At 45.4% G+C, this 27,162-nt stretch overlaps 1 protein-coding gene and 1 long non-coding RNA gene across 10 annotated transcripts in view; one reads left to right on the top strand and one right to left on the bottom strand.

The window, feature by feature from the left end:
- LOC138756945 (sideroflexin-5-like) overlaps positions 1-27,162 on the top strand; it is a 309,487-nt gene that overhangs the window by 165,501 nt on the left and 116,824 nt on the right. For all 5 annotated transcript variants that reach the window (XM_069923412.1, XM_069923411.1, XM_069923409.1 and 2 more), the window contains 2 exons: positions 19,406-19,521; positions 24,687-24,772. In XM_069923412.1, coding sequence (XP_069779513.1) covers positions 19,406-19,521; positions 24,687-24,772 — 202 coding nt within the window. The remainder of the gene's footprint in view (positions 1-19,405; positions 19,522-24,686; positions 24,773-27,162) is intronic.
- The window catches only part of LOC138756946 (uncharacterized), an 85,636-nt gene that overhangs the window by 26,273 nt on the left and 32,201 nt on the right, over positions 1-27,162 (bottom strand). For 4 of the 5 annotated variants that reach the window (XR_011353244.1, XR_011353241.1, XR_011353243.1 and 1 more), the window contains one exon: positions 18,442-18,639. The exons of the other annotated variant lie outside the window; for it this stretch is intronic. This is a non-coding gene — a long non-coding RNA (uncharacterized lncRNA). The remainder of the gene's footprint in view (positions 1-18,441; positions 18,640-27,162) is intronic. 5 annotated transcript variants of the gene reach the window in all.

Below are 27,162 nucleotides of genomic sequence, written 5' to 3'. Positions count from 1 at the left end.
GTGCAGTTTTGGCTGCCACGTTGCAGGAAAGACATGGAAGATATGTGAGGGTGTAGAAGATGTTCGCCAGGATGTTTCCTGGATATGAAAGCGTTAGTTATACGCAGAGGTTGGACAAACTCAGATTGTTTTCTGAGTGGGAGCCCGAGGGGAACGGCCTGATAGCTTTATAAACTCATGAGACGTTGATTGGGTAGACAGTCTGAATCTTTTCCCCAGGGTGAAAATATCACATACTACATGTATTTGAGCTGAGAGGGTGACAGTTTAAGGGAGTATGCTGGGCCGGTGTTTTACAAAGAGAGGAGTGGGTGCCTGGAATGAGCTGCCAGGGGTAATGGTGGAAGCAAATACAATAGTAGTGTTTCAGAAGCTTCTAGATAGACACCTGAACATGCAGGAACAGAGGGATAGGGATCATATGCAGGCAGGAAAGATGAACTTTAAGTTGGACGCCACGTCTGCACGGAAACTGTGATGTGCTGGATTTTCTTCCTGGTGGAAGAGGGGAAAAGAGAGTGGGATGGCCTGTGTCCTTTGAGACAAGGAATGAATTCTTTCCTTTTGCCCTTAAGAATATTATTGGAGCATTTTTTAAATGATTTCAGGGATATAACGTACGTGGGGTGAAACATGAAAGTGTGCAGACACCCTGATTGTAGTAAGAACACAGAAATGCTGGAGAACTCAGTACGTAGGAGGTAAGGATGTATGACCGACGTTTCAGAGCTGTGCCTCAAGGTATAGGAATCTTCTGGGTAGACATCCTGCAGTTGAGCAACCAAATGGAGTGAAAGACGAAAGTCTGCAGACTCTGTGATTGTAGTAAAAACATAGAAAGCCTGCAGGAACTCAGCCAGTCTCGCAGCGTCCTTAGGAGGTAAATGTACATTACTGATATTTCAGGCCTGAGCCCTTCCTCAAGGTACGAGGAATATATGTGTCATGGTTTGTGCAGTGGTTGGCACAACCCTATTACAACAGGTTTGAATCGGGCGCTGTCTGTGAGGAATACGTTCTTCCCATGTCTGCATGGGTTTTCTCCCGGTGATCCAGATTCCTCTCACATTCCAAAGACATAGTGGGTTAGTGGGTTAATTTGGCAGCGCGGGATCTTGGGCCAGCAGGGCCTGTTACCGTGCTGTATCTCCAAATTAAATTTTTTTAAAATTAAAAAATATATCGATTCACAATCAAGAGCTGCAACCTGGCACCTTTGCTACTGATGTGTTGAGCAGTGCGCTGGAACTGGGTCCAGCATCTGCAAAGGAAGGGTGACGACAATGCTGTCATCACTCACTGGGAGGGCTAGAACCTCTTGACACCCTAACACAAAGGACGGCCTCTGTCCACAGCTTCTGCACAAAGGGTGACAGCTTCTTATTCCCTTTTGGTTTTGTTTATGACTCACAGTGCCTCAGCTTCAATGTCTTTAAATTAAAATTTAAATCTATTTACAATGCGGCCGAGTCCGCCCAATGAAAACCGTGCCAACAATTGCACCCAATTCTTTTCTTTGGCTTGGCTTCGCGGACGAAGATTTATGGAGGGGTAAAAGTCCACGTCAGCTACGTTTTAAAGAATGGAAAGAAAGCAGAGCACCGGAGGAAACCCAAGCAGGTCCCAGGGAGAACATGCAAACTCAGTGACAGATTCAATCCCAGTTTGTCGGTGAGATGTTAACTATGTTGATAACAGTGTGGAGATTATATCAGTTAATTTATCCTGGAGGTATTGTTTGAAGGAAGATTCTGATTCTAGGGACTGGAAATACAGACGACTCTGTTTTAATATATCAATTATTTTATTTTAAATTTAGACATACAGCATGGTAACAGGCCCTTTGAGCTCACGAGCCCACGCCGTCCAACAACCCCCCCCCCCCAGGTATGTTTTTGAAGGGTGGGAGAACGCAGAGCCCCCAGGGAAAATCCACACAGACACAGGGAGATGGTACAAACTCCTTACAGACAGCACCAGATTCAAACCATTGACCCGGTCGCCGGTGTTATAACAGCATTACGCTAATATTATTAACCTATAAATCCTGTGCAGCTCAGCGCTGGATGGGTCACGTCTCCAGAATGGAGGACCATCGCCTTCCCAAGATCGTGTTATATGGCGAGCTCTCCACTGGCCACCGTGACAGAGGTGCACCAAAGAAAAGATACAAAGACTGCCTAAAGAAATCTCTTGGTGCCTGCCACATTGACCACCGCGAGTGGGCTGATATCGCCTCAAACCGTGCATCTTGGCGCCTCACAGTTCGGCGGGCAGCAACCTCCTTTGAAGAAGACCGCAGAGCCCACCTCACTGACAAAAGACAAAGGAGGAAAAACCCAACACCCAACCCCAACCAACCAATTTTCCCCTGCAGCCGCTGCAACCGTGTCTGCCTGTCCCGCATCGGACTTGTCAGCCACAAACGAGCCTGCAGCTGACGTGGACTTTTACCCCTTCCATAAATCTTCGTCCGCGAAGCCAAGCCAGGGAAGAAAATAAATCCTGTATGATTTTTTTTTGGAGGGTGGGAAGAACACCCGGCGGAAACCCATGTAGGGCACAGGGAGAACGTTACAGAGAGCAACGGATTCGAACTCAGGTTGCTGGTGCTGCTTTGCACTAACCGTGCCGGCCTGAACGTTTATCTTTCTGAGACGTCCTCAGGTTGTTTATGAACTTTGTCAATTCAGACTTGTGATAAAACAAAGAGCCATGCATACTCCTTCACCACTAAACTCAATGGCTGGAGCAAAAGTGAATCTATCAAAGGATGACATGGATCACAGTGTGGGCACTGGCCATTTGTGCACCCAGCCCTCCATTCCAATTGTTGTCTTGCTCACGTACTTCTCCAGCATTGTTTGATTGCATCAATGCAAATCAGCTTCTGTGAGTGTTGTTGGCAATGCAGTGTTTGCTCATCCAAGGTGGAAATTATGAGGACAAGGCCTTGACTGTCATCTGTGCCTCAGTGGGTAGCTCACTCACCACTGAGTCAGAGGTTGAGTTCAAGTTCCACTCCAGAGACCCGAGCGATGGTGCGAAATCCTGCGTCGTCAGACATATAGTTTGAGGAAGTGGTAGAGATCAGTGACAAAGGATGAGAGGTGACTTAATAGAGGTATGTAAGATTTTGAGGGGCATAGATAGGGTAGACAACTCTGTGGTAACAGTACCAAATACCAGATGGCATCTGTTAAGGGGGAGTGGGGGAAAGTTTAGGCATCAACGGTAAGTTTTTTACACAGAACGGTGGATGTCTGGAATGCATGGCCAAGAGTGGTGGTGGAGACTGGGACAATAGGGGCATTTAAAAGACTCTTAGACAGGCACATGGATCAATGAAAAAAAGAAAGTTATGGGTATGAGGCTTAATTTTAGATTGTGGTGGAGTAGGTTTATATAGGTCAGCAGAAAACCATGGGCTGGAATGTTCTATGTTCTGGGTGCAACATTTAACAGGCATTTGTATAAGTGCACGGATGGGCTTAGAGGCACAGCGTCAGGATTGAAGGGCATCCACTTAAAACAAAGACGCAGAGCAATTTCTTTTAGCCAGAGGGTGGTGAATCTGTGGAATTTGTGGCCACCGGTGGTAGTGGAGGCCAGGACATTGTGTGTATTTAAGGCAGAGATTGACAGGTGGGTCACAGGGCCTGCTTCTCTGACTGGCAGCACGTCTTCGGGACTTGGGAAGGAAGCTGAAGGACAGAGGAAACTCACACAATAACAGTGAGAACATGCAAACTCCAATGGGCAGCTCCCGAGGTCAGAATTCAACCCTGTTCACTAGAGTCCTAAGGTAGTTTGTTCTTCTTGCCCTGGTAAAAAGGTGATCTTGTTTGCCTGTGTTCCTCCCCCTGCCCATTCCTCCTTGCTCTCTTTTTAAACCTTTATTTTAGGCATACAGCAAGGTAACAGGCCCTTCCAGCTTACGAGCCCCTGCCATCCTATTACATCCAATTGACCTATAACGCCTGGTATGTTTTGAAGGGTGGGAGCTTAATTTTCTGGCCTTCTGTTGCTTTAGAATGGTGGGGATGAAAGGGGGAGGAATGGCATTGCTCATCAGAGAAAAGATCACAGCTGTGGTCAGGCAGGACAGACCAAAGGGCTTGTCTAGTGAGACTATATGGGTGGAGCTGAGGAACAGGAAAGGTATGACCACACTCATGGGCTTGAATTATAGACCACCTAATAGTAAATGAGAATTGGAGGAGTAAATCTGTAGAGAGATAGGAGACAGCTGCAGGAAACACAAGGTTGTAATAGTAGGGGATTTTAATTTTCCACATATTGATCGGGACTCCCATACCGTAAAAGGGCTGGATGGCTTGGAGTTTGTCAAATATGGTCAGGGAAGTACCAACTAGAGAGAATGTAATACTGGATCTCCTTTTAAGGAATGATACAGGACAGGTGACAGAAGTATATGTAGAGGAATATTTTGGATCCAATGATCAGAATGCCATTTATTTCAAGTTAATCTCATGTTGAGATTCTAAATTGGAGAAAGGCCGATTTTGAGGAAATGGGGAAGGATCTAGAATGTGTGGTTTGGGATAAGTTGTTTTCAGGCAAGGATGTGTGAGGTAAGTGGAGGATCTTCAAAAGTGAAATTTTGAGAGTATAGAGTTTGTATGTTCCTGTCAGGATTAAAGGCAAGGTTCGCAGACAGAGGGAACCTTGGTTTTCGAGGGATATCGGGGATCTGGTTCGGAAGAAGAGAGAGGTGTAGAACAGGTAGAGGCAACATGGAGCAAATGAGGGACTGGAGGAGAATAAAAAATGCAAGAAAAACTTCAAGAAAGAAATCAACGTAAAGGAAAATCCTCAAGGTTTCTACAGGTATACTAAGAGCTAAAGGATAGTAAGGGACAAAATTGGTCCCCTTGAACATCAGAGTGGTCGGCTATGTACGGAGACAAAAGAGATGGGGGGGATCTTAAGTGTTTTTTTTTCATCAGCGTCCTCTCAGGGAACAGGGACAGAGTCGTGGGAAGTCAGGAAAATAAGCAGTGAGGTCATGGAACCTGTACAGATTAAAGAGACGAAATGCTTGCTATCATAAAGTGAATAAAGGTGGATAAATCCCCAGGGCCTGATGAAATATTCCCTCACACCTTGAGGGAGCCTAATGTAGAAATTGCAGGGGTTCTGGCAGAACTATTTATAATATCCTTAGTCAGAACTCATACTGAGGGAAGGACTTGGCTTAACTGTCTTTATTAGGGGATTCCATGGGGTGGAGTCACTAAGGGAAGGTGGGCCAAACATATATACAGTGCCAGTAACCAAGTAACAGTATACTATCACCACAGACGTCTCTGACAAACTACAACCAACACGTCACATGCAAGACCAGGGAAGCAAACACATGACCACTGAAGAATGCATACTGTGCCATACAACGACCCTACTTCAGCAAGTCTGATCCCCTGGGTGTTCCACTCCCAGCATACAAGCAGAGATTGAGGACCACAGCACCAGCAGTGAAGACAGTGAAAGTATGGTCAAGGGAGGCAGAGGAGCATCTGCAGGACTCCTTTAAATTGGTAGACTGGATCATATTCAAGCACTCATCCATGATTTAAATGAATATACAGCAAATGTCATCTGCTTCATCAAGACTTGCATGGATGAGTGTGTGCCCATGCGCACATCCCAGACATATAACCCAACCATAAGCCCTGGATGAATCTGAGAATTCACAACCTGCTGAGGGCGAGAACAAGGGCATTTAACACTGGGGATCAGGAACTTTACAAGAAGTCCAGGTACTACTTGCATGAGGCCATCTCTGAAGCAAAATGGCAATTCCAGAGGAAGCGAGAGACAGAGACAGATCCATGCCAGCTATGGCACGGAGACCTTTACTGCCTACAAAGCAAGGGTGAACGTTATATATGGCTGTGATGCTTCACTACCTGATGAGCTAAACATCTTCTATGCCCACTTTGAGAAGAAGATCCAAACAGAGCCTACTAGAATCCCTGAAAAAGTTGAGGACCCTGTGATATCTGTCACATAATCAAATAACAATTACAACCTAGTAACTGGCCAGTTCGGCCCTTCTAGTGCATGCCAAACACATTCTCCCACCTAATCCCATTGACCCGCATCCAGCCCATAACCTTCCATACCTCTCTCGTCCATATACCTATCCAAGTTTTCCTTAAATATTAAAATTGAGCTCGCATCTACCACTTTGGCCGGAGGCTCATTCTACACTCCCACCGCACTCTGAGTGAAGAAACGCTTCCTCATATTTCCCCGAAACTATTCCTCCTTCAATCTCAATCCATGTCCTCTTGTTTGAATCCCCCCCCCCACTTAATGAATAAAGCCTATCCACATTTACTCTATCTGTCCCCCTCATTATTTTAAATACCTCTATCAAATCATCCCTCAGTCTTCTACACTCCATAGAATGAAATCCTAGCCTGTATAACTTTCCCCTGTAACTCAAACCCTGAAACCCAGGCAACATTCCTGTAAATTTTCTCTGCACTCTCTCTATTTTGTTGATATCCTTTGTATAATTCAGCGACTAAAACTGCACACAATACTCCAAATTTGGCTTCACCAATGCCTTATACAACTTCAACATGACATCCCAACTCCAGTATTCAATACTCTGATTTATGAAGGCCAACATACTTAAAGCTTTCTTCATCACCCTATCTACATATCACTCCACTTTCAGGGAATTAAATACCAGAATTCCTAAATCCCTTTGTTCTGCTGCACTTCTCAATTGTCTACCATTTAATGTGTATGATCTTTGCTGATTAGTTCTACCAAAATGTAGCACCTCACACTTATCAGTATTAAACTCCATCTGCCATCTTTCAGCCCACTCGTCTAACTGTCCTATATCCCACTGAAAGCTTTTAAAACCTTCTTCACTGTCCACATGACTACCAATCTTAGTCTCATCTGCACCTAACCCAATTTACCACCCTATCATCCAGATCGTTAATATATATGACAAACAACAATGGATTCAATACCGATCCCTGAGGCACTCCACTAGTAACCAGCCTCCACCGCTACCCTCTGATATCTCCCATCCAACCTTTATTGAATCCATTTCACTACTTCAACATTAATACCTTATGCTTGAACCTTCCTAACTATCCTCTTATGCGGAACCTTGTCAAAAGCCTTACTAAAGTCCATATAGACAACATCCACAGCCTTCCACTTCGTTAACCTTCTTCGTAACATCCTTGAAAAATTCTTTAAGATTTGTTAATCATGATCTACCACGTATAAAACCATGTTGACTACTACTAATCAATCCCCGTCTATCCAAATATACCATCTTATAGAACGCTCTCCATTAATTTATCTACCACCGACGTCAGACTCAAGGCCTATAATTACCAGGTGTACTTTGAGTCTTTTTTAAACAGTGGAACAACACGAACTACCCTCCAATCCTCTGGCATCTCCCCCGTAGCTAATGACATTTTAAATATTTCTGTCAGAGCCCCCACTCTAACCTCCCGCAAGGCCCTAAGGAATACCTTGTTGGGCCCCAGAGATTTATCCATCTTTATTCTCTTTAAAATAGCCAGTACTACCTCCTCATTAATCTGTCTTTGAGGGTGATGTCACAACATCATTCAAGAGGGTGCACCTGGCAAGGCATCAGGCCCTGACGACATATCTGGCAGGGGACTAAAAATCTGTGGCAACCAACTAGCTGGAGTGTTCACGGACATTTTCAACCTGCTTCTAAAGGGCATCAATCATCCCAGTACCCAAGAAGAGTAGAGTGAGCTGCCTCAACGACTACTGTCCAGTAGAACAAACTTCTACTATGATGAAATGCTTTGAGAGACTGGTCATGGCCAGAATTAACACATGCCTAAGCAAGTATCCGGGGCCATTGCAATTCACTTAACGTCACAATTACTCCACAGTGGATGCAATATCACTGGCTCTGTACTCAGCTCTGGATCTCATAGAAAACAACACACAGCTGCTCTTCATCGACTACAGCTCGGCCTTCAACACCATTATTCCCTCTGTGCTGGTCAAGAAGCTACAAACTGTAGGCCTCTGTAGCCCCCTCTGCAACTTGATCCTTGACTTTCTTATCGGAAGACCACAGTCAGTACTAATTGGAAACAGCATCTTGGCCTCACTGATTATCAACACAGGCGCACCCCAAGGATGCGAGCTTAACCCACTGCTCTAATCATTAAGTGCTATGTACATTTGCTGAGGTCACCACGGTTGTCGACAGAATCACTAACAGCAAAGAGGAAGCACCCAGAAGGGAGAGAGATCAGCTCATTGACGGTGCAACAACAACCTTGTGCTCAACATTAACAAAACCAAGGAGATGATTATGGACTTCAGGAGGAAATCAGGGGAATACAGCCCAGTCGTCATCGAGGGCTCAGTAGTGGAGAGGATCAAGAACTTCAATTCCTGGGCGTTAGCATCTCTGAGGATCTGTCCTGGAGCCTCCATGTTGAAGCAGTCACAAAGAGGGCTCACCAGCAGCTAAACAGGTACACAATCCTTTATCTAGAACCCTTGAGGGACAGTATGTTCTGAATTTCGGATTTGTTTGGATTTCGGAAAGCCAGATTTAAGCCCACCTGAATTGTGCTGCCGTCTCCCCCCCCCACACCTCACCCGCCCGACTCACGCTGCCATCGGTCTCCCCACTTGCTGGTTTTTGGAGCTTTCCGGATTTTGGATGTCCAGATAAAGGATTGTGTACCTGTACTTTGTTAGATATCTTAGGAGATTCGGTATGTCACCAAAAACCTTTCAAAAACTTCTTCAGCCAGAACATTCTGGCTGGTTGTATCACTGCCTGGTATGGAGGTGCCAACTCTCACAAGAAGAATAAACTCCAGAGGGTTGTTAATTCAGCCTGCAACATCACAAGCACCAAATTTCACTCCATCGAGGACATTGACACGAGGCGGTGTCTTAAGAAAGCAGCCTCTATCCTCAAAGACCCCACCACCCAGGCCACGCCCTCTTCTCTCTGCTACCATCGGGAAAAAGGTATAGGAGCTTAAAGACGAGCACTCAGTGACAGGACAGCTCCCATCAGATTCCTGAATGATCAATGAACCAAAGACACGGCCTTAATTTTCATGCATGGGTACTTTTTTTAATTTATAGCAATGTTGTAAGATGGTTATAATATGATCCTGCCACAAAACAGTGAATTTCATGCCTTGTTCATGACAAATTCTGATTCTGAGATCAGATATACAATTATTTGGATAGCCAGGGACTGATTAGGATAGTCAAAATGGCTTTGTGCGTGGTAGGTCGTGATTAACCAGGAATGTCGATGAGGGAAAGACTGTGGATGTTGTCTACTTGGACTTTAGGAATGCCTGTAATAGGGTTCCACCCGGGTGGTTAGTCAGGAAGGTTCAGGTGCAAGGTATTCATGGTAAAGTAGTGAACTGGATTTGACAATGGCTGGATGGGAGAAGCCAGCTCGTAGTGGTGGATGGTTGCTTCTCAGACTGGAGGCCTGTAACTAGTGTTATTCCTCAGGGATCAGTGCTGGGACCATTGTTGTTTGTCATCTATATCAACAATCTGGATGATAATGTGGTAAATTGGATCAGCAAGTTTTCAGATGACTCTAACATTATAGGCGTTGTGGACAGGTTTTCAAAGCTTGCAGAAGGGATCTGGACCAGTTGAAAATATGGACTGAAAAATTACAGATGGAATTTAATGCAGACACTTGTGAGTTGTTGCATTTTTCAAGGACAAACCAAAAAAGGACATACACGATAAATGGTCGGGCACTGAGGAGTGCAGTAGAACAGAGGGAAACCTGGGAATACAGATACGTAATTCCCTGAAAGTGGCATCACAGGTGGACAAAGTTGTAAAGTGATCTTTTAGCATATTGGTGTCATAAATCAAAATATTGAGTACTGGAGTTGAGATGTTATGGTAAAGTTGTATAAGACATTGGTGGGGCCAAATTTGGAGTATTATGTGCAGTCTGGTCACCGAACTACAGGAAATATATCAGTAAAATAGAAAGAGTGCAGAGATTATTTACTAGGATGTTGCCTGGACTTCAGGAACTGAGTTACAGGGAAAGGTTAAACAGGTTAGGACTTTATCCCTGGAGTGTAAAAGAATGAGGGGAGATTTGATCGAGGTATTTAAAATTATGAGGGGGATTGACAGAGTAAATGTAGGTCGGCTTTTTCCACTGAGGGTCAGTGAGATACAAACCAGAGGACATGGGTTAAAGGTGAAAGGGGAAAAGTTTAGGGGGAACATGATGGGGAACTTCTTCACACAGAGAGTGGTGGGGGTGTGGAACGAGCTGCCAGCTGAGGTGGTGAATGTGGGCTCAATGTTAACATTTAAGAAGAATTTGGACAAGTCCATGAATGGGAGAGGTATTGGGGGATATGGACTGCGTGCAGATCAGTGGGACTAGGCAGAAAAATGGTTCAACAAGACTAGTGGCCTGTTTTTGTGCCATAATGTTCTATGGTTCTATGAGGCATTTTCCCACCCAGAAGGTGGTGATCCCTGGAACTTGTCCTGCAGAACACACCAAGTTGGGGATAAATGAAACTTCTGGGAGAGAGAGGGAAGGTGGACTGGGGTAGAGGATCAGCCAAGATTTTATTCAATGGCAGAGCAGATTCAAGGGGCTGTGAGATCTGCTCCTGTTCCTATTTCTTGCATCCCTATCTTGTACTTTTTCACGTTGCTCTTTGTGAGTGCATTAGCTGACATGATTTCTACATTAGAACATTGATTAGAACCTATAAAAAACCTTAATTGGTTTTAATTTAACATTAAAGTTTGCAGGCGCTGTGATTGTAAGCGATACATGAAAGTGCTGGGCAAACAGCAGGTCATGCAGCATCTATAGGAAATGAAGGGTCACTAATGTTTCTGTTAACGTTTTCTCATCAAGGTTTGAGCAAAACCAGGCAGGTACCTGAATAAAAAGGTGCAGGGAAGAGAAGAGGGAGGGAGGGAGGAAGGGGCAGGTGGAAGGAGTACAGGCCAGCAGGTAAGATATCATATAGTTGAAGGGAGAAGAAGATGAAAAGATGAGGTGATCACTGAGGGAGAGAGTAGATCTGAATGGAGATGGAAGGGAAGGAGACAGAGGGATAGAGAGAAAGATTTGGGAGGGGGGGTAACAGAAACTGGGGAAGTTGATGTTACCACTCTCCCATCATTTCTCAGCTGTTTATTCTCTTCTGTCCTTCCACCTATGACCTGTTAGTTTGTACTCCTCCCCTACCCCTTCCTCCCTTTTCTCCTTCCCCCCTCCCTAATACCTTGGTGAAAGGCTCAGGCCCAAAACGTTGGTTACCTTTTCATTCCTATAGGTCAGATTCTCAACCTTCCCTTCTCACTCACATCCCACCTTAAGCAATCCCTTACTAATCACAGAGCTCCGATGGCAGAGGGATTACTTAAAGTGGGATGTGAATGGAAAGGAAAAGGTTGAGAACCACTGCTCTAGGCGCTGCTTGACATGCTGGATTTCTCCAGCATTTTTATCTTTTGCATCTTATTGGCTATATAGTACTTTCTAATATCTTGAAAACCTAAAAGGTGCTGCGTGATCCAAGTATTTTTGTTATCACTCAGAAGAACACAGTACCCAGTTCAACTGATTCATGCTTCATAGGAGCCTCCCACCCACTTTACTGCCTCTAACACAGTTCAGTCCATTGCGCAAACCAACCTCCTCTCCATCAACTCTGTCCACACCTCCCACTGTCTCACGAAGGACACCAACATTTATAGGGGCCTGTTCCACCCCAGTTGCACTCTTCTCCCGCTCTCCATATGAGCAGACGATATATGAGTTTTGAAACATGAACCTTATGATACAAGCTTTGATCTTTCCTGCTGTCAGAGGATTTTTAATGGACCTCTCATTAGTAAAAGATGATGCCCTTGCATTGTCTTAAACACACTTTTCTCTATACCCTGCATTCCGTGATTTACTGGAACACCACACCCTGTGATTCACTGGAACACCGAGACCCTGCACTCTGTGACCCACTGTAACACCGCACCCTGCTCTCTGTAATTCACTGTAACACCCCATCCTACATTCTGTGTCTCACTGTAACATTGGACCCCACACTCTGTAACACCCCATCCTACACTCTGTGACTCACTGTAACATCCCACCCTGCATTCTGTGTCTCACTGTAACATTGGACCCCACACTCTGTGTCTCATTGTAACACCCCACCCATCACTCTGTGACCCTCTGTAACACCCAACCCTACACTCTGTGACTCACTGTAACACCCAACCCTACACTCTGTGGCCGCCTGTAACACCCCACCCTACACTCTGTGACCGCCTGTAACACCCCAACCTACACTCTGTGACCACCTGTAACACCCCACCCTGCACTCTGTGACCTCCTGTAACACCCCACCCTACACTCTGTGACCACCTGTAACACCCCACCCTACACTCTGTGACCACCTGTAACACCCCACCCTGCACTCTGTGACCTCCTGTAACACCCCACCCTACACTCTGTGACCTCCTGTAACACCCCACCCTACACTCTGTGACCACCTGTAACCCCCCACCCTACACTCTGTGACTCACTGTAACACCCCACCCTACACTCTGTGACCGCCTGTAACACCCCACCCTACACTCTGTGACCCACTGTAACCCCCCACCCTACACTCTGTGACTCACTTTAACACCGCACCCTCCACTCTGTGACCCACTGTAACACCCCACCCTGCACTTTTGTTAATGCACTATCTGCTATACTTAAGTATAGGTTGACAACCCTGGATAGCATGCAAAATAAAGCTTTCACTCTCTCTCACTATATGTGGCAATAAACATTTCAGTTAAATTTGACTTCCTGGCTGAATAGTTCACTGAGAACTATCAGATTCACACCTAGGGAGGGTCCTTCTCCCCTTTTCAGTGATGAGCATCTTTGGGGGATGATGGAGAATATATCAGGAGTTACATAATATTCCCTCGGTGCCAACATCTGAGGTGCCACAGTTTCTTGCAGCACTCTCATTTCTGTCTGCAACACTGATTTGTTGGCCCCTGACTTTTCCATGTGCCCCATCACGTTGCCTGACATTTCAGTAGGTCTCACTTCAGATACCAAGCTGTCAACACGCCACTTACTCAGCGATCTAAAACATATGCAAAGCCCCTATTAACGGCTGCATTAACACCTTTGAAAGTGTTCAATTTTATAAGATCTGGAGTCCAAACGAACTCGCAGCTTATAGTACACACTGGCTAAAGAGTAGTATTTAATTCACAGTTCCTGTTACCTTGTGTTTTGCTCAGTATCAATCCTTATATCAGATACTATTTATTGTCATGTAGTAAAACAGAAATATAATATTACAGAAAATTGTCTTCAGTCTGCCATAGATAATGATTCACCATTAACATTGCCCAGCATCCCTTACAGTTAGAGAAAGAGAAGCAACAGAGAGCCCCCCAGAGTCACTGAGTGTCCGTGGATTCGCCTCCAGTGCTCCAGATCCAACCGTTCCACACGTTCCGCCCTTTGGGAGCCCTACTTACCCTCAGCGACCTCTCAAATCCCAGTCCCGTCACCTGGTTCTCATGAGCCAGTCTCCAGAAACCTGTGGCCTGGTGGGAGTCCCCTAACCGCATTGCCAGCAGCCCGTGGCTTGTGTGGGTTCTTCGCCCTCAAGTCACCAACAGCCTGTGTTTACACTTCTCACTGGTCCATCGTCGTGGTCACTATGCTTAGGGTCATCTCCTCTGCTTCTCATTCTCAACAGTGGGGGGGGGGTGATGTACTCATCATAACTGTTGCCCTGCACTTCCGCTGCTTCTCTGGAGTCTGCAACCCCTCGAGGCTGCTGCCGAACACAGGCGCCACCATCTTGAGAAGTTTTGAGGCGGTTGTGAGGCGAAAAAAATGTCAGCACTGCCCGAGCTTCTGTAGAAAAATATGGCAGCCCTGCCAGTGCTGCCTTAACAGAGCCTGTACCCAAGATGTCAGCACCTGTGTTCGACATCAGCCACAAGGGTTGTAGTCTCCAGAGGAGCAGCAGACTGGTCCAGGGGACCAGAATTGGGGAGAATGAAGAAGGGGAAGCATAGGAGATGATCCTTAGAGGACAGTGACCATGACAGTGAACCTACAAAGGCCTCACCGGCTGAAGAACACACACAGGCTCATGAGAACCAGGTATCGGAAGGAGGGTTTGAGGGAGCTGAGGGCAAGAAAGCTCTCGAAGGACCTCGGGCATTGAAGGCTTCCTGATCACGTCAGAGGTTTGGATCTGGAGCTCAGGTTGCTAATGGATCGAATGGGCGTCTGTGCGGCTGCCGAGGATGTGGGAATGCTGGTGGCGAACTTACAGACACACAATGATTCCGAAGGGATTCCCTTCTCTCCCATCACCAGGGGCACCAGGCTTATTGCAACTCTGTGCACCTCACAGCAGACAAAGATAAAATATATCATGTGCGGAACAATTTTTAATGTATTGTTATGCGACAATAAAAGGAACCTTGAACCTTGATAAAGGAAAGGCAGAGTTGTTGTCCCCAAGCACTTCATTAAAAGGCTTTGACAAGATTCCACATGGGCGGTTGGTCAAGAAGATTCAGTTGTTCGGTATTCAGGATGAGGTATTAAATTGGAATAGACATTGGCTTTCTGGGAGAAGCGAGAGAGTGGTAGATCATTGCCTTTGTGACTACTGGTGTGCCTGTGGATTGGTGCTGGGCCCATACCAATGATCTAGTTGATCAGGTGGTATATTGGATCAGCCAATTTGTAGATGACACTAAAATTGGAGGTGCAGTTGACAATATGAAAAGCCGTCAAAGCCTGCAGTGGAATCTGGACCAGTGGAGAAAATGGCAGAAGAAATGTAATGCGGACAAGTGGGAGATGCAGGCCCGTGAGCCAGAAGGGCTGTATCTCTAAATCTGAAAAATCACTGAGACACGCAAGAGGTTGGAGACGCTGGAATGTGGAGCAAGAAATGATTCTGCTGGAGGAACTGATGCTGCTCATTCGGTTGAGTTACTCTAGCAGATCGCTTGTTGCGAATGAAGAAACACGAGTCCAGAGGAGGTACAAATGCACGCATTCAGCTGCGCTCATTTAATGAATGGTTTCTGTTTAGCTAACGGTCTTTATCACTCTGTCTTCTTCCCATCCATGGAGTCAGGTGTTTGGGCCCTTTACTTCTCCTTCCTAAAATCAACGGTCATCTCATTGGTCTTGGTGACACTGAGAGCAAGATTTTGTTTTTCAAAATGTATTTTCTGAGCATAATAAACAGCATCGAATCCACGCTGCTGAAGATCAAACTGCGCTGGGTAGGTCACATCTCCAGAATGGAGGACCATCGCCTTCCCAAGATCGTGTTATATGGCGAGCTCTCTACTGGCCACCGAGACAGAGGTGCACCAAAGAATAAAGAGGTACAAGGACTGCCTAAAGAAATCTCTTGGTGCCTGCCACACTGACCACCACCAGTGGGCTGATATCGCCTCAAACTGCGGTGCCTCACAGTTCGGCGGGCAGCAACTCCACAGAGCCCACCACACTGACAAAAGACAAAGGAGGAAAAACCCAACACCCAACCCCAACCAACCAATCTTCCCTTGCAACCGCTGCAACCGTGTCTGCCTGTCCCGCATCAGACTTGTCAGCCACAAACGAGCCTGCAGCTGACGTGGACATTACCCCTCCATAAATCTTCATCCACGAAGCCAAGCCAAAGAAAGAAAGAAAGAAGGAAACAGCTTCGTAGCCGTGGACAGATGTACATTGTGCATTGTTTTAACAGAAAAAAACAACACACATATCCACAAATGCTCACATCCACCCTCAGATGTTTGCCCAACCCCCCCCCCATTCCCTGACCACTTTGCTGACAGTATCATTGGTATATTAACTGTCAGTCTTTTACTCCAAAAGCACTCATAGTTCAGAGAAATAATGCATTAAGGGTTCTCATTTATGTACTAATTTTCCGGTGGGCCCACTTAATGTGTATTTGATTTTCTCCAGTTAATAAAGAAACTGATGTCCTTAATCCATTGTGTAATAGAGGGATCCCCGATCAATACTTCCAGTGGAACAAGATTAGAAGCTTGACTAATAGTGGTGTAAATTCTATCGCGTCTTTCTGCAGGAAATTTCAGGAGTTGTCAGAGATTCCAAATATTGCAGTCAACGGGCAGGGTTGCAAATTAACTTTAAATATTTCAGATAGTGTGCTAAAGACTCTGCTCCAGAACCCTTGTATTTCAGGTGCTGATAAAAACGCATGACTTAGATGGCAAGGAGAGCCATTACACCAATTGCATTTGTCCTCCATTTCAGGATTGATGGCTGACAGTGTAGGTTTAGAAAAGTGAACTCTGGGCACCACCTTGAACTGAAGTCCCAAGCGAGCACAGGAGGTGGTAGAGCAAATTCTCTCAATAGCCTCTTCCCTCAGTTTCTCCTCAATTTCTATTCCAGATCTTGCCCCCATTTTATCTTTATTTTGGAAAATGAATGACTTTTAATGGACAGAATAGAGCTGGCATCACCCGATCAGTTTCTTGATCTCCATCCTGTATTCCGACTCCTCATTTCCAGTTATTTGGCCAAAAATGGTGGTGTCGTTAGCCAATTTGCAAGTTGAGTCAAAGCTCAACTTGGCTGGCTATCAGCAGTGTTGATGTGGACAGAGGAGTGGGCTTTACACCCCTCTCCTGAAGTCAGGATTCAAGATTCCTTTATTGTCATGCCATAGCGCAGAACATGTAATAATACACAAAACTGTCTTCTGCCTGGCGTAAGGCAAAGAGCCACCGTTAGCGTCAGCCAGCATCCCTCACTTGTGAGTCTGCTGGGGTCGTCTACTGCATCTGGTGCTCCCATTGTGGCCTCCTCTATATCAGAGAGAATGGACATAGATTGCTTCTTTGAGGACTTTGGCTCTGTCTGTCTCCCCAGAGGCCCCCCATTTCATTTCCCTGCCCCATTCCCTTGCCAACATGTTTGTCCATGGTCTCAGGTTCATGCACTGCCAGACTGAGATCACCCACAAAGTGGAGAAAGAGCGCCTCGTCGTCCGTGTGGACACTCTCCAAACAGATGACATCAACATTGACTTTTGTAGTTTCTGTTAACAAAAATGCTTCAAAAAATTGTTTCCATAAATATATGGTTTGAAAATAAATACATTAGTGCAAAAGAAAAGAAAGAAGAGGTGAGCAAATTTAAATTCCTGTGTGATGCTATCTCGGAGGACCTTTCCTGGATGCAATACATGAATGTCAGTGCCTATACTTCCTCAGGAGCTTCCAGAGATTCATTATGATATGGAAAACCTTGGCAAACCTCTGCAGATGTGTGGTGGAAAGTATGCTGACCACCTACATCATGGCCTGGTATTACTTCTGAGCACAAAGCCCTCCAAAAGTTAGTGAACACAGCCCAGTACATCACAGGCCAAACTCTCCCACCACTGAGAAAGTCGACATGGAATGCTGATGTCGTTGCTACTCCCATTCACTCATTAACCAGATCACCTTGTCTACAGCTTATCTCCATGGTCACTGGGTTTCAACTCATTAGAGACTGTCTCCTCTCTAACCCTGCCTACAACTTCACAAGCTTCTGTTATCTCCTTTTTTTAGCTCTGATGAAGGGTCTTTGACCTGAAACATTGACTCTTCCCTCAGATGTAGCCTGATTTCTGGCATCTTTAAAATTTGTTTTTGGAATCAGGTTTATTGTCACGAGCATTTGTCACAAAATGGGTGACACAGTTAGTGTGTCGTGGCTTAGCAAGCGCTGTTACAGCGCCAGCGACCCGGGTTTGAATCCAGCACTGTCTGTACATTCTGTACATTCTCTCCGGGTGCTCTGGTTTCCTCCCACAATTCAAAAGATGTGGGAGGTTGTAGGTGAATTGGATTTGGGCGACACGGGTTCATGGGCCAGAAGGGCCTGTAACTTTCCTGTCTGTCTAAATTAAAATTAAATTAAAATGTGTTGTTTTGCGGCAGAAGTATTGTGCAACTACAGGTGCAAAATTGCTAGAAATTAAAAGGCAAGATTTAAAAAATAAATCATTACTGCAAAAAAGAGAAAAAAGTGAAGTCATGTCTGTGGTTCTTTGTCCGTTCAGAAATCCGATGGCAGAGGGAACGAAGCAGCATTTTCCAACAAAGCACAGGTGATAATCAGGGATAATTAAAGGCATTATGTTTGCTTTCAATATTTATTTCAAATGTTTAAATTTACACGAGCAGAAAACATCTTGCATGTCTCTCTGGTCTCGTTACCTCCGTTCTCTATTTTCTCACTTTCTCAGGAGCTAGCATATTTACATTTTCTAAGGATCAGGCAAAACACTTCATACTAATCAAGTAATAATTAAAGGCTACCTGGTTCGTTGTAAGATTGAATTTTTCTTTGTCACCCTTGAGGCGAACTCATCTGTCTTGAAGAATGGTGTTCAAGTTCAAGCTCACTTATCATCCGATGTATGATTGAACGATGAAAAGAGATAACAGAAGCTTGTGAAGTTGTAGGGAGGGTCCTTGATGCGAAAATGTGCAGACACGCATATGGACAAATGATACCTATGCACATATGTATGTGCAAATATTAAAAGAAATCATTATTACTGTTAAATCGTCGAGCCTTGGAGGGTTTGTTTGAGCAGTTTATTCAGTCATTCAGTAAGAAGCTGTTTCTCAGCCTGGCTCTTGAACAATCAGAAGTCAATAATCCTGACTTGACTCAGTCTTCGACAATGCAGGATGTAAAGTCCTAACCTATTCAATCTTTTCCTATAACAGCTCCTCAAGTCTTGGCCACATCCTTATAACTTTTCTCTGCACTTTTTTAATCTGATTGATATCTTTGTCGAACCTGCATTGCTGGTTATGGTTATGGTGTTGCGTGAATCACTACACCACACCCAGTGTCACGAGGACAGCTTCTTCCTCAGATTTCTGAATGGACAATGAACCTCTGACATGACATCGTTTTCTCCTTTTTTTTGGCACTATTTCTTGATTTTTGAATTGTAATTCATAGCAATATTTGCACGGCAACGCTGCCGCAAAAACCAATTTCGTGACATGTTCGTGATACAGTAAACCCCTGCAATCCGGATTTCAAGCAAACGGCCAAAAAACCGCAGAAAATAAATAGGTAAAACAAACTTACATTTAAAATTGGCGTGCCTCGCCGTTAGTTCACCGATCACACAACACACAATCTCAAGCAACCGGAAAATTCACTCATCTGGCATTAACCAAATCGCCTAGATGCCAGGGGTTTTACTATATTTAACTCTGATTTGGATCCTGAAGTGATGTGTGTGGTGTCTTGCCCCTGCAGCAGCTGCAAATGTAAGCAATGTGGTGTTGATGCGGCACAATGAGCTGGAAGAAGGGATCTCGGTGTTGGATGAGGATGGAAACACCATTGGATCTTCCAGGATCGCTGCCCAACATGTGAGTCTGGTTTTGTTTGTTGCCTTCTGGTATTGATCTACCACATTGGTGCAAGTTGATTAATGAAGTTCAGGTCACACTAACTCGCTCCAACAGGGGAGGATCTAGGTTTGGTTAAAGGAGAATCTCCAAGTTGCACAATGCACTGTTCAGTGCTGCAGCCTTACTGCATTTCACTAAGATCACATCTTTGCATAGATAGGTTAAGTAAGCAGGCAAGGATCTGGAGATAGATGGAATTCCATGATGGGAAGTTCGTTTATTATCGTCACATCCTACAACCTCCAACCCCACAAAAACACACACACATCCAAATATAACACACATACAGACAAACAGCACTGGCGCAGGAAAACTAGACATAAAGGGACATCTGGCAAGTGGAACCCTCTTTAAAAGAAGATAGAAAGAATTCAGGGCCAGCATGATCCTGTTTGAATGAAGTTCAAGGCTGAGGAATCTCTGGTTTATAAGGGATATTGAAGATCTGGTCAGGAAAAAAGAGGTACATATCAGGTACAGAAGATATAGAATCCCTGTCGGTAGAATTAAGAAACTCTAAGGGCAAAAAGACACTGATGGGAGTTGTATACAGGCCTCAAAAAAGTAGCTAGAATATGGCATGCAAACTACATAGGGAGATAGAGAAGGCATGCAAAGGGATTTATCAAATATATAGGAGCTGGGAAGTGATGCTGCGACTGTTTAAGGCATTGGTGAGGCCAGGTTTGGAGTACTGTGCTCAGTTCTGGTCTCCAAATTATAGAAAGGATATAGATAAGGTGGAGAGGGTGCAGAGAAGATTTACAAGGATGTTGCCTGGCTTACAGCATCTGGATTACAGGGAGAGATTAAGGAGACTGGGACTTTATTCATTGGAACGTAGCCAACTGAGAGGGGACATGATAGAGGTTTTTAAAATTATGAAAGGAATGGATAAACTAGACATAAACAGCCTCTTCCCCTGAGGGCAGGGGAGGTTGGAACAAGAGGGCATGAGTTAAGGGTAAGGGGGCAAAACTTTAGGAGAAATATTAGAGGATGCTTTTTCACTCAGTGAGTGGTGGCAGAATGGAATGATTTTCCAAAAGAGATAGTTGCGCCAAGGTCCCTTCTGTCATTTAAGAGAAGGTTGGATGTGTGCATGGAGGTGAGGGGGGTTGGAGGGTTATGGGCAGAGAGCGGGAGGGGGGAACTAGTGGAGTTGTTCGAGTGAACCGGTGCGGACTTGAAGGGCTGACATGGCCTGTTTCTGCTCCGTAAATGGTTATATGGTTATATAATAAATAAATAACGAGATATACTTTCGTAAATATGGGAGTCTCAAAAGGTCAGTGGGAGCAGTTTATTCAGTCGTTCAGCATTCTTGGTGCCCATGGGGAGAAGCTGTTCCTCAGCCTGGTGGCGCTGGCTCTGATCCTCCTGGATCTCTTCCCGACGGGAGCAGCTGAAAGATACTGTGTGCAGGGTGGTTGGGGTCCTCACTGATTTTGCGCGCCCTCTCCGGAAAGAGATCCTGGTCGATCACCTCATTGGGGGAGAAAGGAAGCCCCCAGTGGTGAAAAATTACAGCATTGTGTCCTGGGAGTGCTCATACATGAATTGCATGAAGTTAGCTTGCAGGTGCAGCAAATGAGACGTTGGACTTCAATGCTGGAGGGATTGAATTTACGAGTAGGGAGTTTGTACAGGGTACTGGTGAAGCCTGGTGTATGCGTGCAGTTCTGGTCTCCTGAATGGAGAAAAGGTATTCTGGCTTTGTTGAGAGGAGGAGAGGGGAGGAGACAGAGAACTGGAGCTTCATAGCCAGAGATTGCCAAAGCAACTAGCTCTCCAGCACCTAGCCATCCAACCACTGAATCAGGACAGCTTACTCCCAGCCAGTGGGACACCCAGCCAACCATTCAGCAGGTGGGCAGCAGCTGTCCACTCATCCAGTCAGCCTCTTAGCCAGGCTGCAGCAGCAGGGGAGTGAGCTGAACCAAGGGTTAGTTAAACCACTGAGCTGGAGTGTCTTGGCTACACTAATATCAAGGCCACCAGGAGGTCCCGTCACTCACTCCACATGCTTAAGGCTGTTCCACTCTGCTTTTGCCATGGGGCTTTTATCCCAGATGTATCAGTTCCTTGAAACCACCAACTCTACATCGACCCAGTCCAGCAAGTTTTAATAACACTTTATTTTTCTTCCATCCACCACCATCCCTGGCAATTGATTCCAGGCACCCACAACTCTGTGTAAAAAGTCTTACCCCTGATGTCTTCCCAAAACCTTCCTCATAGGAACATAGGAAGTAGGAACAGGAGTAGGCCAAAAATGGCCTATCGAGCCTGCTCCGCCATTCAATACGATCATGGTTGATCTAATTTCCCTTCACTTCATAAAGATGCCCTCTGGTATTTGCTACTTTCGCCCTGGGGAAAAGATGCTGGCTGTCTACCTTAAATGTGCCTGTCATAACCTTGTAGACCTCTCGTCACCTCTCATCCTTCTTTGCTCCAAAGAGAAAAGCCCTACCTCTGTTAACCTCATAAGACATATTTTCCAATCCAGGCAATATCCGGGTAAAATAATCTCCTCTGCACCCTCTCCATAGCTTCCACTTCCTTCCAGGTGGAGCCTTTCTCAGCAAGCGCCCCACGGCCTCCCTGGGGTCCACAGCACATTGAAGTAAAAGCCTTGTTTTCTTTTCACCTCACATAACAGAAATATTTTTAATTTTTTTTTAATGTAGTTGGTAGGAGCAAAGTGCTGAAGAAACCAAAACTTGACTGTTTCACAGGGAATGGGTCCCATAAACTCTGAGCAGAGTCCTATGGGGGACATATAAACATATCTTTCTCTTTCTCTTGGGCTTGGCTGCGCGGACGAACATTTATGGAGGGGTAATGTCCACGTCAGCAACAGGCTCGTTTGTGGCTGACAAGTCCGACGCGGGACAGGCAGACATGGTTGCAGCAGTTGCAAGGGAAAATTGGTTGGTTGGGGTTGGGTGTTGGGTTTTAACAATTACAGCATGGGAATAGGCCATCACAGCCCTTCTTGTCTTTGCCAAAACACTTACCCTCTCCTAGTCCCATTAACCTGCACTCTGCCCGTAACCCTCCATTCCTTTTACATCCATATACCTATCTAAATTTTTCTTAAAAGATAATGTTGTGCCTGCCTCCACCACTTCCACCGGAAGCCCATTCCACACAGACATAGCTGAAAAAATGGCTGCTTTGGTGAAGGAAGCAAGGAAATGTATTGATTCAGATTCAGTTGTGTCTCATTGTCTAATGACTGTGCTTTTACTACAATCACAGTATCTACAGACTTTCATGTTTCACTACAGGTTAAACAGGTTGGGACTTTATTCCCTGAAACTTAGAAGGCTGAGGAGAGATTTGACAGAGGTATACAAAATTATGAGGGCATAGATAGAGTAAAGGCAAGTAGGCTTTTTCCACTGAAGTTGGGTGAAACAAGAACTAGAGGATATGTGTTAAGCCTGAAATGTAAGGGGAACATGAGGGGGAACATCTTCACAAAAGCCACTTTCAGGTGCTCGGACGCAGATAATACGCCGGCAGACGCGGCTGGGGGAGTGCAGCTGGGACGTTCAGGTGACCGCGGAGAAGACGCCTTTCTGTCACCTGAACGAGCCAGCTGAAGGAGAGTCGCGTCCGAGCGAACGCTGGCTCCTGTGGACTGTGGTCGTAGTCCCATTGCTGCTTTCAGGTGCAACAGGGAATTCTTGGAGCCGGAGATTATATCTACAGGAGGAGAGTTAGATAAGTGCTCCTCCTGGCCAGGTTCTCCACTTTGAGGTGGCCACCCAACAGCCACATTGGAGTACAATAGGTGGCTTTACAGTCGGGGTATTTTGGCTACCTGAAAGTGCCTACAGAGAGTGATGGGGGTGTGGAACGAGCTGCCAGCTGAAGTGGCTTGATTTTGACACAAGAAAAATTTAGACAGGTACATAGATGGGAGGAGTATGGAAGGATATGGTATGGGGATAGGTCAGTGGGAAGGTAGAATAATAGTTCAATATGAACTAGAAGGGCTGTGGTGTTCTATGGTTCTACGAATTTTCTGCAGGACTAAGATGAGTTATGTGCAAGTAGAAATACAAATGTCAGGAAGGTGCATGTTCAACTGAGCATCTGCCATTATAGTACACAGATAGATTGTACAGAGGGATCTTTACTGTATCTCACCCCTGCTTACCTGCCCTTTTTATTCCTTTAACAAGAAATAACATGAAGACAATGTTCCACGAGTTCCGTTCCGCACTACTTACTAGTTCACATTATAACATGATCAGCAGGATCCAGAATGCTGCCCATCTCCTGTCTCATTGTGCTTGACGAGTCTGTGTGGAGCAGCCATTCTCAACGAGGGCTTTATTGCCCCCTCCCCCACCCGTGGGCCACAGCACATTTAACGGGTGCACGGATTCAATCATAAAATATTTTTGATGTTTTTTACATCATCAGTAGGAAAGAAGTACGGAAGTAACCAACTAAACTTAACTGGTTCACAGGGAAGGGAGCCATAAACTTTGAGCGGAGCTCTAAAGGGGGCAAACCCAAACAAAGGTTGAGAATGGCTGGTGTAGAGGAAATGTAATTATTTAAGAATGCAAAACGCCCCTTTAGAACAGAGATGATGAGGAACTTTTCCCAGAGGATGGTGCATCTGTGGAGTTCGTTGCTGCAGACGGTTGTGGAGGCTAAGTCATTTGGTATATTTAAGACTGAGATAGATACATTCTTGATTTGGAAGGGATCCGGAGTTAAGGATAGAAGGCAGGTGAATGGGGTTGAAAAGGATTGCAAATCAGCCATGATGGAATGGCAGGACAGATTCAATGGTCTTACTTGACTCACCCACACTGTTCCTGATCTAGGATTGTGTGATGGGACAGTGTGGAGGGACGTTTCCTCTGTGCCCAAAGAGTCACTGCATGGCTGCTTTGCACCTGTGCTCCTCCACACTAATGATCCTCGTATAACTCCTCACAAGCTCAGAATAGAAAGGGAAGCAGTCATTAGTGTAATTTCTACATCTGTTACCACAACTTGTCAGTTTATTTGCAGGTTATCGTATATTGTCTCGGATTGAGTCTATTCTCTACCAACTGTATTTACTGGAATTGAACTTCTGTCTCACTCAGGCACTATTGGAGACTGCCTTAACTCGAATTGTCCTCCCTGTCCCCATCCTGGTGCTGCCACCGATCATCATGTCATTCTTGGAGAAGTAAGTGCCAATGCTACCATGTCAGCTTGATCTGCTTTCTTACCACAGACACTGAATCTGATTTGTTCCCCTTTCGCCATCACCCCCATATGTCAATATTGTCATGGCCTACAATTTCCCCAGAGTTGTTCCTGCTCCAGCAGGACCTGCCCTGAACTTTATTTCCATTTGCCACGTTGCCTTGGAAAGTCTGAAGGTTGACGATGGAGTCCAATGAGATTATGGAATACTGGGCAGTTTCCAGCAAAGTTGGTAAAAATGATCATCTGTGTACAATATTACAGTCCTGCACAGTGTTGACATTCTAGGGTGTGTGTAAATGTTCGACTGTGTACAACATCACTGTCCTACCCAATGTTGGCCTTTCTGGGGTAAATGTTCGACTGTATACAACGTCACTGTCCTACCCAATGTTGGCCTTTCTGGGGTAAATGTTCGACTGTGTACAATGTCACTGTCCTACCCAATGTTGGCCTTTCTGGGGTAAATGTTCGACTGTGTACAACGTCACTGTCCTACCCAATGTTGGCCTTTCTGGGGTAAATTTTCGACTGTGTACAACGTCACTGTCCTACCCAATGTTGGCCTTTCTGGGGTAAATGTTCGACTGTGTACAATGTCACTGTCCTACCCAATGTTGGCCTTTCTGGGGTAAATGTTCGACTGTGTACAACGTCACTGTCCTACCCAATGTTGGCCTTTCTGGGGTAAATGTTCGACTGTGTACAATGTCACTGTCCTACCCAATGTTGGCCTTTCTGGGGTAAATGTTCGACTGTGTACAACGTCACTGTCCTACCCAATGTTGGCCTTTCTGGGGTAAATGTTCGACTGTGTACAACGTCACTGTCCTACCCAATGTTGGCCTTTCTGGGGTAAATGTTCGACTGTGTACAATGTCACTGTCCTACCCAATGTTGGCCTTTCTGGGGTAAATGTTCGACTGTGTACAATGTCACTGTCCTACCCAATGTTGGGCTTTCTGGGGTAAATGTTCGACTGTGTACAATGTCACTGTCCTACCCAATGTTGGCCTTTCTGGGGTAAATGTTCGACTGTGTACAATGTCACTGTCCTACCCAATGTTGGGCTTTCTGGGGTAAATGTTCGACTGTGTACAACGTCACTGTCCTACCCAATGTTGGCCTTTCTGGGGTAAATGTTCGACTGTGTACAACGTCACTGTCCTACCCAATGTTGGCCTTTCTGGGATAAATGTTCGACTGTGTACAATGTCACTGTCCTACCCAATGTTGGCCTTTCTGGGGTAAATGTTCGACTGTGTACAATGTCACTGTCCTACCCAATGTTGGCCTTTCTGGGGTAAATGTTCGACTGTGTACAACGTCACTGTCCTACCCAATGTTGGCCTTTCTGGGGTAAATGTTCGACTGTGTACAATGTCACTGTCCTACCCAATGTTGGCCTTTCTGGGGTAAATGTTCGACTGTGTACAACGTCACTGTCCTACCCAATGTTGGCCTTTCTGGGGTAAATGTTCGACTGTGTACAACGTCACTGTCCTACCCAATGTTGGCCTTTCTGGGGAAAATGTTCGACTGTGTACAATGTCACTGTCCTACCCAATGTTGGCCTTTCTGGGGTAAATGTTCGACTGTGTACAATGTCACTGTCCTACCCAATGTTGGCCTTTCTGGGGTAAATGTTCGACTGTGTACAACGTCACTGTCCTACCCAATGTTGGCCTTTCTGGGGTAAATGTTCGACTGTGTACAATGTCACTGTCCTACCCAATGTTGGCCTTTCTGGGGTAAATGTTCGACTGTGTACAATGTCACTGTCCTACCCAATGTTGGGCTTTCTGGGGTAAATGTTCGACTGTGTACAATGTCACTGTCCTACCCAATGTTGGCCTTTCTGGGGTAAATGTTCGACTGTGTACAATGTCACTGTCCTACCCAATGTTGGGCTTTCTGGGGTAAATGTTCGACTGTGTACAACGTCACTGTCCTACCCAATGTTGGCCTTTCTGGGGTAAATGTTCGACTGTGTACAATGTCACTGTCCTACCCAATGTTGGCCTTTCTGGGGAAAATGTTCGACTGTATACAACGTCACTGTCCTACCCAATGTTGGCCTTTCTGGGGTAAATGTTCGACTGTGTACAACGTCACTGTCCTACCCAATGTTGGCCTTTCTGGGGTAAATGTTCGACTGTGTACACCGTCACAGTCTTGCACAGTGTTAGCCTTCCCAGGGTAAATGTTCGACTGTGTGCAACAACACAATCCTCAAAGTTGGTGAATATTCTGAGCCCTCACAATCTTCTTTGGGACAAACTTCCAAAGATTCTCCACACTTTGGATGAAGAAATATATTCTAGCCTTGGCCTTGAATGGTCAGCCTCTTATTTTAAGACTGCAGTCTGT

The sequence above is a fragment of the Narcine bancroftii genome, chromosome 3 (assembly GCF_036971445.1).
Source record: "Narcine bancroftii isolate sNarBan1 chromosome 3, sNarBan1.hap1, whole genome shotgun sequence".
NCBI classification, from domain to species: Eukaryota; Metazoa; Chordata; class Chondrichthyes; order Torpediniformes; family Narcinidae; genus Narcine; species Narcine bancroftii.
This window is presented reverse-complemented; position numbering and strand designations above follow the sequence as displayed.